This window comes from Engystomops pustulosus, chromosome 3 (genome assembly GCF_040894005.1).
Source record: "Engystomops pustulosus chromosome 3, aEngPut4.maternal, whole genome shotgun sequence".
In the NCBI taxonomy this organism is placed as follows: Eukaryota; Metazoa; Chordata; class Amphibia; order Anura; family Leptodactylidae; genus Engystomops; species Engystomops pustulosus.
In genome coordinates, this window is record NC_092413.1 from 36,440,181 (window position 1) to 36,455,138 (window position 14,958).

The window sequence follows — 14,958 nt, forward strand, 5'->3', positions numbered from 1 at the left end:
TAAAGAGGTTTTCCGGGAAAAAGAAGCAACATGTATCAATTACCTATCTGGCAATTAAAGGGGTTGACACATAGGGCAATAGAAAATGCACACAGTGGGGCACATTTACTTACCCGGTCCCCGAGGTGCATTGTCCGAAGATGATGAAGTCCGGTGCAATTCACTAAGATGGTGCGCCCGAGATCCTGCATGTGTCGCTTCCCCGCTCCGGTCCGCTGGAGTTCACCTTCTTCTTCCCAGTGTAAGTGCATTTCTTTGAATTTTAAATCCCACGCTTCGTCCGAATCAGTCGGGTTGTCCGACGACCCGCCCATCCCTCCCCCCTCCCAGTTTGTGTCACGTGAAAGTCGGCGCGTGCGCCAAACAACCCTGTTAAATGCGTCGCAAATCGGAACCAGTCGGGAAAACCCAACGGAAATGCGGTGTGCGGACCCTTAGTAAATGTGCCCCAGTATGTTAGTGGTGATCAATGTAGGATCCTTGATCCAAATGTATCCATATAGAAGAACATGGCCTACTCAGTATTTATTAATTTATTTTATTTTAAGAATAAGAAGAATATAAGAAAAAAATTAATTCAGTGTAGGACATGTAATTTAAGGGGTTATTTGGGATTTTTTTTTTATTAGGTCAAACAGTTTCTAAAAGAATAACAAAGAAACTATACTTTCTCTGGAGCTCTGGTCCAGCATGGTGCTGCCAGTCTCTATTTGTTAACATAGGTTAATGTGCCTTCAACAGAGCATGCCCACTACAGCCTCTGACTGTGCCTGTACTAACTGGTACCACATTGAACCGGAGCACCAGAAGAGGAACTGTGACTATAGTTGGTCATAGATTTTACCTGGAAAACCCATTCAATCAAATATTGAGATACAGTAGAAATATTCTGGCTTATCTATAATGTGTTACATAGGAAGAAATGCATAGCATTCTCCTTCAGTTCTATATATTTCCGCCTGCATAAAAAAGCCCCCAAAAAATCTGCCCACCATATTACATTAGTACTATATGTATTTATAAGGTTTGTATTTCAGCTTTGTGTTTGTCAAACTACTATAGTTTTACTATTTATAAATTCTGTGATTTAGTAAAAAAAAAACTATACATATATATATATATATATATATATATATATATACAGATAATAAAAATAGATATCTTAGACACGATGAAGCACATGTTGCACTTGTATGGTACTTGTTTTGAAAATAATGTCAGAATGGATGTTAAATCATTTTTGAAAGTTTTTGAAATAAAATCCAACAGAAGACTGAAAAAGTTCACTAGTCTAGAATATTCTCAAGCTAACCTAATTTCAGCCCATCCAGACTACCAGTACAATACCCAACTTCCATGATATTGTTGTAATTTCTGACTGCTTACAAAGAACAACACTAAAAGGAGATTGCCATGTAGTCTTGGTGGGTGAAGATCAAGGAATACACTAGACTCACAAACAGTTTACTTTCTAGTCATTCATATAGTGTAATTACACCAGCCTCATCAGATATAAATAATGTATGCAAGCTCTATCGTTAAATCTAATGACAGATCCTTAAAAAGTTAACCAAAGAAATCTACCATTTGCTTTTATGCATTATGAACCAAACATGCTTTGCTGTAGCTACACTGTTGCATAAATATATCTTGTTTGAGTGGTTTTGCTGAAAATACAATTATAAAATTATGATTTTAGGATCTGCCGCTCCTTTTACTGGCTCAGAGCTTCTCCTCACCCTAGTTATGCACTGCTACAGCCTTGTCCGGCCCTGCATAAGCCGAGAATACTTCACCACTGTGTTGTCCCCTAACAGGAAGAAGTAATCAATGGCTGCACCATCCCCCAGCTGCTGTTTATGAGTCATCCAGCTCAGGTTGATTAGTCCTTTCTGGACAGTTCGAGAAGCTCTGAGTGAAATGTGTTTATGTAGTCTAATTTTTTTTTGAGCAGAACCAAACCAGGGATTAAACAAGATATGTTTCTGCATTTGTGTCACTACAGCATTCTCAAGGTATGTTTGGTTCACAATGCATAAAAACAAAAGACCTGAAAGTTTTTATTTCTCCCTCCTAAAATGGAAAGACTGTAACAGTGGCCCTCAACACAAGTTTGATCTGGGCCTTATCTTATGGTTTCTCATAGACAACTTTGGATGTCAATATTTACATTAATTTAACTTCCCTCTTTTTATGTAATGAGAGCTTTAAGTATGCAAGGTTTGGTGATTTATAGGAACAGAATGAAAATTTTGTTATTCTTTATGTAAAGGAAGTTTATTTACATTCAGCTACTTCTAGAGCAGGAGGAGCTGAGCAGATTATACAGTTGATAGTGTTCTATCTGCTCATAGCATGTTATAGAGCAGGTGAAGCCAAGCATGTTTTTCTCATAAAACTATGAATCAATCTTCTCATCTCATTTCCACATTTAGGACTACATCTACAAGTGGATGTTACTTCTTTCCTTGAACTTAAAGGGAACCAGTCAGTTAAACTAACCCACACTAACTAAAACATAATGTCGTTTTTAGCTATAGCTATTATACAGCAGTACAACTATCCCTATATTGTTCCTCCCTATGCCTGTAAAGAGCCACAGTCTATTTGTAAAGTTGACTCACCATCTACTGTATGCATATTCATGTTCTTCTAGCTTAGCCACTACTCCAGCTTCCTGATTGACAAAGGTTGTGCTTTTTCTTCAGCATTGACTCGGCTCTGCTATCTCATTTACCCCTTTCTCAGGAATGAGAACGATGTTGGTTGTGTGTGATTCGCTGAAAAGAATTCCTAGGGGAGGGTTGAGTTAGAGGGTTGAGAGAGACACTGGTGATCACTGGAGGGAAATCAGCTCTCTTATTCACCCCTCCTTCAAAAATTCTTTTCAGCATGGGAGGGGTGAATGAGCTGGAGGCGTGGCCAAGCTGAAAGAACATGAATGTCAGATTCAGCTAAAATGAAAGATGAGGATCAAACTCACATGGGACAATTTTCATAGATAGTAAGACTGTATAACTTTACAGGCATAGGGAGGAACAATATAGGGATAGTTGTACTGCCGTATAATTGCAGATTTCAAAGATGTGTTTAGTTAGCATTTGCTAGTTTAAATGACAGGTTTCCTTTAAAGGTGTAGTATTAAGGTTACTGTCAATCTACAGAACAGAGGAATTGAAGTTCCTTGACTCATCCCATACCAGTGGGACTCCCAGGTTTTGGCTGACCTGGAAACCAATCCCGTACACGTCAATGGAGTGCAGGCCAAAATTGCGTCCTGCATTTAATTGACTTCTGTGGTACTTCCAAAAACTGGATATCTTACTGGTATGAAACACGTTAAAGGGACTTGTGGTCCCCTGATCTTCAGAACACGGCGTCTGAGCATTTGGCTCCTTCCTGTCGAGAGATCTTATTTTTATCCCCTTACCTGTGGAATAAATGTTAAACTTGATGCAGTCCCTGCAAGAGTGAAAAGTTTAAGAAATAACCACATTTTCTTTCTCTCTTTTCCATTAGACTATTGTAAGAGGCAGTAAACCTCCACACGACGCATCCATCAATGGCTTGCTAGAAGATTTTGACAATATTTCCGTAACGCGCTCCAATTCCCTTAGAAAAGAAAGTCCACCTACCCCACGCCAAGGATATTCCAACCATTCTAAGAGTTATCCTGAAGAAAATGGTTTCTTCACCTTCTCCCACTACAGCGAAACCGAAATCCCCAGGAGCAGTGTCGCCGAACGATACAAGGAAAGGAGCCTAAGTGCAGAAGATGAAGGCTACTACAGGGCCAACAAGCCAACCAGACATAATGGGCATCCGGTTAAAATGAGGTCTTATGATGCGTATTTTCCTGAAGTGAAAAATGTGAAGGCTGACATCTTAAGTTATCCCTCAGAATACCACCCACACCTGGAAGCAAAAAGTAAATCTGTTGATCAGTGTGGAACGTCATGGGACTACCACAGGGTCACTGGTGCATCTCTTCAGGACTACAGGGACTACTTCCCGCCTTCTATTACAGGGACCGTCATGTTAAGCGAGGGCTCAAAAGAAAGACTAGAATATAGTGAATGGGGAGATGGGATTTCTAAGGATGATTATGATAAAAGGCCCAAGTCATCATATGTAACCCAGACGAGTCCTCAACCAGCCATACGACAACGGTCAAGATCAGGATCTGGCCTTCAAGAACCGGTCATACCATACGGTGCACTAAAAACAAACCAGCAAGGGCACTCGTTCGCTTCATACACTTACCCCCGTTTGTCTGAAACTGCGGCATGCATTCCAAAGGTAATCCGCTCTACTTATAGAATATATAGATGATTCTCACATAATTGTTATTGTTAATTATTGGTTTATATAGGACAAGAATGTTCTATAGAAATAGTTGTTCACGTTAACATTTTGGAATAATTATACGTGTCTTTGTTTTTACTGAAAGGATCATGCTGGATATATCAAGTTGTGAGATATATGTTAAGTAATCTGAAAAGACTATAATCATTCCTTATTTTTATTCACAACACATTGTTATTAGCGCCTTAAACTGATGGCACCTACTGTCACTTCACTTTCATTAGAAATCTGGGTGTTTTGATGGTTGAAACCCAATAGAATCTATTTAGATTTGCACTCCTCTTTGATTTTCTTGTTATACGCTATGTACCCGGTCCCTGAGATCAACCCAGTTTGACCTTAAAGGGCATTCCCATGTGGGTATTCAAATTTAATTCATCTGCCATATATATACATTTCTTCAATTGCATGTTATTTAAGAAAATGTATCTGCATGAAGATAATTTCCCATAAATGTAGCCATATGCTCCCTTGGAAACTAGATAGCTGTCCTTGGACACTACCACCCCCGCACCCTGGAAACATTGGCCACACATGCGCTATTGAGGCACCCAACCACCTGGATCATTACCACAGGACGGCTGTGGGATATGCAGTAACTCCCAGACATATATGAAAAAAAATTTGTTTCTTTGTGCAATCACTCCAGCATCGGTGGTCGTATCCAAGGACAAGATGGCTTTATTTATTGGAAATTATCTTCAGAAAGGAACATTTACCTTTAATAAAATCAACCAACAACCAGCTAGTAGACACTAAAAATCTTTGAGGGTGATTTATCATACATAAGCACGCCTATGCCAGCGTAATATAGTGGCCACACCCCTCTTTGTCATACTAGATATATCAAGAGGCTTAGGCCGTATCTGGTTTAATGCCATGGCCGGCAAGCAAAACAACGGCAGTTCCAAATAGAACACCCAGTACCCACCCCCTCCTCCTGCCGCCATGCCCCTCTACATGGCGTGGAGGTGGCCAATTCGCTATTTTAATTGCAAATTCTTCCACATCGCAAGTATTCAGGATTATTTAACTGCTTCAATGCCAAAAACCTGTAGCAGTAGCAGTGATAAATCTCCCCCTGAATCTTCTGCACCATTTAACGCTGCGGCACCATGGAGATTGCTTCGATCCGGGGTATGTATACACGGTCAGACTCGACCACAGAATCTAAGTGGTTGTTTACATGTAACGGGGAAACCAATGTGTTTCTATGGCAAAGGGATTGAGCAAGGGTTCCAGTTTTGCCATGTTACTTCACAGGTCCTCACTTAACATAAAAAAATATATAAATAATATAAACATGCACTAATAAAACCTGGCCAAACCATATGATAACGTAGTTAATAAATTATAGTCAAAACGAGGCAATCAAAAAATACAACCTTTCTCATAAAAAACAAGTCAGCTGCATCCTTAGAGGGTTAAAAGCCCACAGAATACAGAATTTTATGATCCTGAAAGTCCTTGTGGACCCTCCAAGAGACAGGTGATCTGGGAAGATTGGAGATAATTAGCAGCTCAGTCCTAATTAGTGACTGCGGTGATGTCATAGTTCATCTGGAGGACGAGTAGAGTACACAGAGGACAATGAATAGGACAATGAGTAGATACTGATGGAAATGTGCCTGGAGTCACCTTATGTTTTTCCATATGGACTTATCGGATCTTATCGAGGAATATTTGGACTATTATTGCCTTAATTCAAGGAGCAGCGTTGGATCCTATCTAACTATTTACATTATTACATCCATAAAATGTATCACAGGCAGTAAGTAAAGAAGGACGCTCTATATTGAACCTGCTATATGAATGATAATGTAAAGTGACAGTTTCATTATTGAACTTTAATGAGGTTTCTGTGATGGAAATTAGCCATCGGTAGGTTGGCGTCACCCACATGTTGCTTTGAGTCAGCTCAAGTCATGAGTAATAATTCCCCGCTAAAATCAGGAGCTGATCTTACGGAGATGTCAAGAGCTGTTCCTCTAGCCTCAAAGACTTAGTTCAAAGTAAATCTGTTCGACTTAAATCTTAATGACTGACTTCTATATATATTTCATGTCGAGCGCTCCATCCGTATAATATAGTGAATGGCTCAAATTAAGACTCATGAATTTTCATGTATAATCCAGATCTCTGACCAAGTTCCGTAAAGAGCTTATATAGAAAAGCTAAGAACTCTTGAATTTCTCTACTTTGAGAATTTTTTAAGTTTGGGTTTGTCTAAAAATCAAAAGTTTTTGCCTATAGAAAATACATTATTAAAAGTTGTTATGCGTGTATATTCTATTATACCATATTGACATAAAGGTCCCCATATATCTTCCAGAATGGAGGACTGCTTTTTAGGCTCAGAGTCCATACCAGAAATTGTTATATCACATGTAATGAGTATCGGAGGATGGCGAGCACCTGCCACATTTAGGGGGCTGCATTTTTATAACTATGCCATTTTTAAGCCCAATTTCCTAATATATGTAGATAACAATCCAAATTCTAATGCAAAGCTACGAATCTCCTATATAGACATTCATTTGAAAGATAACCTGTTGCCACCACTAGATGGAGCAAAGGAGCTTACTGCATACTGAATTACTATTCATTGTGTGCAGTAAGCTCACACTCCCTTTTATGGCAACTGCATGTAGGCAACATTTTAAAGATCTGGGTTGGAAACCTATATAGCCAGCCAGCCTGCCCCCAGTATATAGTCAGCCAGTCCATGCCCCCCAATATATAGCCATCCGGCCTTTGCCTCCCCGTATATAGCCAGCCAGTGCCAGTATATAGCATGCCAGCCCCCTGCTCCCCAGTATATAGTCAGCAACCCCATGCCCCCCAGTATATAGCCAGCCCTTAGTATATAGCCAACGAGCCCATGCCCTCAGTGTATAGCCAACCAGTCCCCCAGTATATAGCCAGCCAGTCCATGCCCCCAGTGCTGTTGCCCAAGTATATAGCCCTATTTGTATTGAATGAAGTGAATTCTCAACCTGGCGCTCCTTCAACTGGTGAGAGGTGAACCTTGTACTCAAGATCAGGGAAGATTATTCTTTGGTGGTTTACATGAACGACCTCCACCGATCGTAGAGGATAACAATGAAACTGGTTGCATCCCCTTCAAGATCTCAACATTCTGCAGTATTTCTATTAATTGCATCAGCATACTTTTACTTCATTCATCCAGATCTAGTTGTTGCTCTAAGAAAATACAACAGAATAATCAAAATAGTTTGGCGAAAAAAAAACATAATGCTGGAGAGAATGAAGCATTATCTTTGAGACATCAGAGACAACATAATAGCAAAGCATTTGTAATTTTCGCCGACCTGAAGAAAAAAATCAGCGAAGCGTGAAAGATATTCTGCAACAGAACATCTCAAGCTGTTCTCATATTTTGCAGAACATTAAAATTCAGTTGTTTGTAGGTTTTTGTATGCAGCAACCCATCCGCCTGCATAGAAACTATGTTGCTATCAGTGTTGCTACTGATGTTGATAGAATCACAGATTAAGGTCTCAGTACTGGCAAATTTCTGACTTTTTAGAACCACCCCTCCTCAAGCCGTAGAGGATGCCCTCTGTCTATAGCAATAGTAGAACCACCTATTCTCTAGCTGTAGAAGAAGCCCCGTCTATAGCGATGATAGAACCGCCTCTACTCAAGCCGTAGAGGATGTCCCCTGTCTATGGCGATGGTAGAGAAGCCTCTCTACTAGGTGTACAGGATGCCCCATGTCTATGCCGATGGTAGAAGCTCCTCGCCTCTACCCTTAGAAGATTCCCCCTGTCTATGGTGATGATAGAAGCACCTCTCCTCAAGCCGTAGAGGGTGCCCCCTTCTAGATCAATGGTAGAACCGCCTCTCCTCAAGCCGTAGAGGATACCCCCGGTCTATGGCGATTGTAAAACTGCATCTCCTGCAGGTGTAGAAGATGCCCATTGTCTATTGTGATGGTAGAACCACCTCTCCTTTATGTGTAGAGGATGCCCCCTGTCTATGGAAATGGTAAAACCACATCTCCTCTAGGTGTAGAAGATGCCCATTGTCTATGGTGATGGTAGAACCAGTGATTTTTAATAGCGCAAAACTATGTCCTTATCATGAAAATCTATGCTGCTCTTTATACATCCTATGTTAATTTAGAAAATCTCTATCATGTGAATGCGGATGTTGAAGAGTTTTTGAAAAGCTGCAGATTTAGATGCAAATGCACTCAATTCCCCCAACAGCGCAGAATCTATTTGCACCTTGTTTTGCAACCTTTTTGCTACATTTTACTAAAGTTACAAATCTATTCCAGACATTGATACCTCTATGAAACCACATTTTTTGAGCCGTCTATGGCAGGGTTCACATCCCGTTTTCAACTCCCTAGTATAAAGAATAAGCTCCGCTAATGTCCCGCGCCACGGTCCGTCTGATCCGTCCTGATCCTGTTTGTTTACAGGGGCACAGAATCCGCACACAGGGAAGTTCTGGCCGGCGATGTGGCCGGCTCCTCCCATCCATTCTATCTTTCAGCATTGTAAGCGCTGTGAGATGGTGTCAGAAGCTCCCTGTGCGCCCCTGGAAACAAACCAGGGCACAGATCAGATGGACCGCGGCGCAGGACATCAGCAGCACCGGAGGAGGTAAGTACACGTTTATTATTTTTAAATAACCCACCCCAGCTCTAAGTTATTCCGGAACTCAGATAACTCCTTTAATTTATAAATTGAATATAGGTACCTCCGTCGGACCCTCCATTGCGGCGCTCGGCAATCTTCGCCAAATCCATACAGATGAATGGAGCTGTCTGCTCTGCTTATCTTTGTGAGCAACGAGGGGTCTGACGGAAGTACCTCGGTCGTCCCCTTCTTGTGATAAATGGGGATCTCATCACTGTGTCTCATCATGTGGATAGGGCCTAATTTGTTTTGTGTGTGAAAACCCCTTTAAGGGGTTAATGCTAGAGATGAGTGGACCCGTAGTTCCTGTTCGGACACCCTACTTAGATGTATTTGTGGCGTAACAGCCAGTTCTGGCAAGTTTACACCCCTTGTTCCAAGCCATGGCCATAATTGGTGTCCCCCTGGCCAATCATAGCCGTGGCTAGGAACAAGGGGCATCAATTTGTCATATTACGGCAATACGTTCGGGTTGCACGGATGAACCTGAATTACAACTATATGTCCGCTCATCTCTACACCTTTGATCGGTCCTAGCACAGATTTTCCTCTTGAATCACATATCAGCAGTTCAAAAGCCACAGAAGATCAACATATCTGCAGCCATAAAAACAAAGAATAAAAACATAAATAAATAATAATCGTAAAAAATGGACTATATGGTCGGTCTTGAAGCTTTTTTTGTCCACTATTCATTGCATTGTTACAGATAAGAAGAAAGATTGATTTTTGTGGGTGAGATTTTACATCTCTACTACACTTCGCCTTGTACACAGTCTTGGATAAGGAAAATGAGAATAAAAAAAAATTTCTCCGGGCAGCCCAGTAATGATATTAGCACGCTCGGTTATCCATTTGTACTACGAATCGTTGACCCGGCTCTTAGACAAGACCCACAATTGCATCTCAGCAGAGCACAGTGATGGATTTCATGTCAGAGCGCAGTCCGCTTGGCTGATCAGATCGGGAATGGTTTCTGCAGTCTCCACCTTCCCTACTGTTCACTTCCCTGGGGAACCTAATTAAATACTGCGGAGGAGAAATAGAAGGATCCTGGAATTCCAGAGAATTCCATTCTTTTTATACATGGGGGAAGCAGGGCTTAACTTAACAGTTAAAGTTGATCCTATATAATGTGTCATGCGTTTTCAGTATATATATATACCGTATACAGGCGGTCCCCTACTTAAGAACACCCGACTTACAGACTACCCCTAGTTACAAACGGACCTCTGGATGTTGGTAATTTACTGTAATTTAGTCCCAGGCTACAATAAACAGCTGTATCAGTTATCAAAGGTGTCTGCAATTAAGTTTTATTATTAATCCTGGTTCTTATGACAAACCAACATTTTTAATATCCAATTGTCACAGAGACCAAAAAATTTTTGGATGGGGTTACAATGATAAAATATACAGTTTCGACTTACATACAAATTCAACTTAAGAACAAACCTCCAGAACCTATCTTGTACGTAACCCGGGGACTGCCTGTATATCTATACACACACAGAGGGGTTAACTTATATCCCACACACACAATGCTAATTACCGCTCAGCTGTGAAATACAACGAGCTTCATTAATTTTTGCTCAGCTGCCGCTTTAAGCAGCGATTTGCATGAAAATAGTTATGATCGCTCTATTTGCCCCATTTTGCAGCCAAATTCCCAGTGCATTCTGGTAAGTTGCCCTGCTGGCTCAGCAATCCAACCCTTAGATCGGGAGGATTTTTTTTTTTTTTGTACTATAAAATTTGATGCTATTTTTTCTCTCCGAGGTCTCTACGATGAACGCGGTTTAACCTCCGTGGGCCATGTGTTTTAGTGGCAATGGCTTTGTTTCATGTAATTCTAATTTTGTCATTCCCCTCCTACCGGGTGCAGCATTACAAACATGTATTGTGGAGGGAGCGCGGTGACAAATTGATTCTGCGGCAATTTTTTTTTTTTTTTTTTTGCAGCCTTAGCATAAAACAGTCCTATGATGTTCCACTGCAGAATTCAATTTCACAGTTCACTTAGGTCCTTGATTATTCTGCCAAATTCAGATTAATGTTCGCTTAACGAACATGAATCAGGGGACTTGTGTCTGACAGCCGGCAGGAATACCAGGAGGTGATGGCGCTGCTCAGTGTAATACCCCGGACGCCTCCCTGCTCCGCTACTGATATTGATTGATTAAATGAACTCAATAGGATAATTATTTGTAAGCATTACATTAGTCGCATGTGTCACATTCACCCTAGATAAGTAACAGACACACTGGAAGGATTGTATTCGGAGATGAGGAAGCATTAAAAAAAAATTATATTGGAATATACGACCTTATCAGATGTAACACACACGGGAACCAGTGAGCAAAGCGAATGGAGGATAGATGGTCATGAAGTATGTGTCTGCGGAGCCTGGGACAAGGGGACAGTTCACGGATTTGGTTGGTAGGTGTGGGAGGTAGATGTAGACTTGTACAGAGCCATCTGGGGCATTACCTGAGGCTATATATCAGGTCATATAGTTTCACCTCCATTAAAATATATTTAATACCTTAACCCCACCCATTAGTTTATCCACAAAGTATAATGCCACTTTTAGTGACACCGCACAAAGTAAAATGCCTAATGTGTAGGCTTTTCTAAAGGCTTCCCCATTTATTAGCACCTATTTCCTTCCCTATACACATAACATGCCAAAAGTAGCCCATAACTCCTGCCCTTCATTCTTCAGCTTTAGCTTTCGGAAGCTATCTCACCTTTGTTTTAGCCTCCCACGACTCATGCCCCGCTTACCTTTCCTTATGTTGCAGTCCTCTATTCATCCTGCCGCTGCCATGCGTGACTTTGATGCGGGTAGGGGCAATGACACCACCTTATTTCCCCTGTTGCCATCATTTGCTGAAGGGGGCTTAATAAGGGTGCTGTCAGCCGATAGCTCCCTGCCCCAACATTATAGTTTACTTTTATCTCATCTGCTTTAATTAAAGGACATCTACCACCAGGATGAAGTATTATAAACCAAGCACACTGACATACTGCTGTGTGCCCCCCTCTGGCAGTATATGCTCTTATTTCAGCTTCCTATTCCCTGGTTTTTACAAAAAAAGATTTGAAAATGTATGCAAATTCTTCATCCTGGTGGTAGATGTCCTTTAGGAATCACAATTTTTTTCTGTAGAAAACATCCAACAGCCACAATCCGCTTGCGTGCGACACAATCCCGGGTTAAATATAGTGCCACAAATCCTCAAAAATTCAAAAAACTTGGATATTGTAAAACTGGATTATTTTCATATTAATTGTCATGATACCCTGTATACAAGCATTTTGTCTCTTAAAAACACTGGGTTCCGCCCTATAAACAATCAGCAGTTTAAGCCCCCGGGCTTAAAGGGATTTTTCCCATGAACACAAGTTAGGCCCCATCCACAGGATAGTGCCTAACTTGTTGATCAGTGGGGTCCTCAGTGATGAGAACCCCATAGATCACGTCAGCTCCATGGAGATTAATGGAGCAGAACGGTCATGTGCGGCCGTCTGCTCCATTACTCTGACGAAGCGACGAGGGGTTCTATGGAGGTACGTTGAACTCCTTCGGACCCCTCGTTTTTGTGATCTGTGGGGGTCTCATCATTGAGATCCTGCGGATAGGGCCTAACTTGTGTTCGTGGGAAAACCCCTTTAAATGAACCATTACACAGATGCCAAGGGGCACCAGGGACTCACCAATTCCTGACATGTTCCCTATTCTTTTTAGCAATATCATGCCTGGCTCCTTATGGTCAGATTACAATAGTCCCCCGAGCCACTTTTACAATGTACACGCTATAAATATAATTCTCCCGATGTTACACATTTGAGCGGGATTCTGCAGAACATTTGGATCCCGCTCTTCCTGCAATTTATCACTGCCAGTGTACAATGCTGTTAATTTAGATGGGCTCAAGATTAGGCTTCCCATAGGAAAGAGAGGAAGAAAACACATTTGTGAATAGAAAGATCCTCTATTGTAAATCTCCGCTCAGTTTTAGTTAGTTCCTGTATACACATTGATTGGGAAGGGGCAGTGATAAATAGGCTTGGATGCGGTGACGCTATATTTGACATAATGGGAAAAAAAGACACAATTAGAGTCACTCAGAGACTTTTTGTAAAACTTGGCACAAACCTTTATAGAAATAGAAATATATTTTGTGCGTTGTGCTAAGCCAGAATTGGTTTCATCCTGAGGGGTTATATACATGGCCATAATACGACTGACTTAGAGGTCCCGGGGGGCCCTACCAAGCCTCTGTATGTTTCTGATTTATAGTGGCACACAGATTTTATTTTTTATTGTTAGATCACTATGTGCACCTTCATTAGTCTGTTCCCATGTTCTTCCTTGATGAGATGTATGAGACTGCAGCTCAAAGAACAGTGGTCCCCTAACCTTTTTGTGACCTGGCAAACCTTTTGTTGCTGGCAAACAATTTCCTTCATGGACCATGGATGCCCCACCCTAAGCCCAATCCCCTAATGTGCAACAAAGTGTAGACACCCCCTAATCTGAGAGCAGCACCCTTCTTATAATGCCCCCTTCTCTGCAAAAGACACCCCCCCCCCCCCGATTATATTATCCACTATTATCCCTCTTAATAATCCCCACTTTCCTCCAGCATGCAATAGCCAAGATCTGCGGAAAAAATAAGTCTGATGCTCACCATTGCCCGTTCCCCAGAGCAGTCCTCTCTTTTGAAGTCCTCCACGCGAGGCTCTGTTGCCAGCAGGCGCAAGGTGATGACATCATCACACCTGCCAACTTCAGAGCCATGCACAGCCGCGGAAGAGGAGTTTGACCGTAGTCCAGGACCAGGTGCTACACAGCTCTAGAAGATACAGTACTCAGACTGATTCATCTATTAAGACATTAACAACGAAAATTGGTAGAAATATAAAGTTATATGTCGAATGTAAACAAGCAGAGATTTGGAAATGAAAGAAGAAAGTCACTTGCTTGTCGAGCAGAGCTACAGCAGGAACTACTAAACCAATTTATCGGTCTGAACGAACATTTCATTTTTTATACATGGAGTAAAACATACTTACGGTACATATCATTCTTCCATAGTCTTATATTAAGCAGAGATAAGCAAACCAGATTCAATCTGCTAATTCATTCACTAATTAGACTAATGGAGGTGAATTTTAAACTTATTAGGGCACATTTACTTACCTGTGCCGTGGAGTTCACCAAAAGTGCATTGTCCAAAGATAATGCACTGTGCCGCGATTCACTAAGTTTGTGCGTCCAATATCCTGCAAGTGTCGCTTCCACGCTAAGGGCTGCCGGAGTTCACCATCTTCTTCCTGGTGCATGTAAGTGCTTGAACTTGCGACACAATTTGAAAGTGAAACCCCCGCGCCCACTCGTATCGTCCGGCAGCACGCACCCCGATTTTTGTCGCAAGGAAGCCAGCGCAGCTGCTCCAAAATACAAAAACGCTGGAAAGTCCAACGATCCAACGTTCCGCGACCCTTAGTAAAAAAAAGCCCTGTTATTTCAAATTCATTAAATGGTTGCTTTTCAACAAACAAACTTTACAGTGGTACAATGAGTATAAGAAAATGTGTAATGTATCTTCTTAGAGGTAAGGGCTTGTTAATTCATATACCTCTGCTAAATTCCATAAGGTTTCATATATTATAGAAGTCTATGGAGATAGTGATGTCTCCACCCAGCTCTACATAATCCACTATGGAGAGGAAGATCTGCACTCCACATCTATACATTATTCAATTATCTATTGCTACATTGATAGATTGAGATCCTTGTATTGTGCAGTCCAGAACTTTCTCTCTAAATAAATCCACTGCTTGAGCTCACCTAGACAAGAAATCTTCCTACTCTCGGTAAGGAGTAAGGTTGTATTATTCTTACATTGGG

General features: G+C 41.3%; 1 protein-coding gene across 6 annotated transcripts in view; it reads left to right on the forward strand.

Moving 5' to 3' along the window:
* The window catches only part of PAK5 (p21 (RAC1) activated kinase 5), a 105,303-nt gene that overhangs the window by 77,414 nt on the left and 12,931 nt on the right, over positions 1-14,958 (forward strand). For all 6 annotated transcript variants that reach the window (XM_072140472.1, XM_072140473.1, XM_072140476.1 and 3 more), the window contains one exon: positions 3,520-4,299. In XM_072140472.1, coding sequence (XP_071996573.1) covers positions 3,520-4,299 — 780 coding nt within the window. The remainder of the gene's footprint in view (positions 1-3,519; positions 4,300-14,958) is intronic.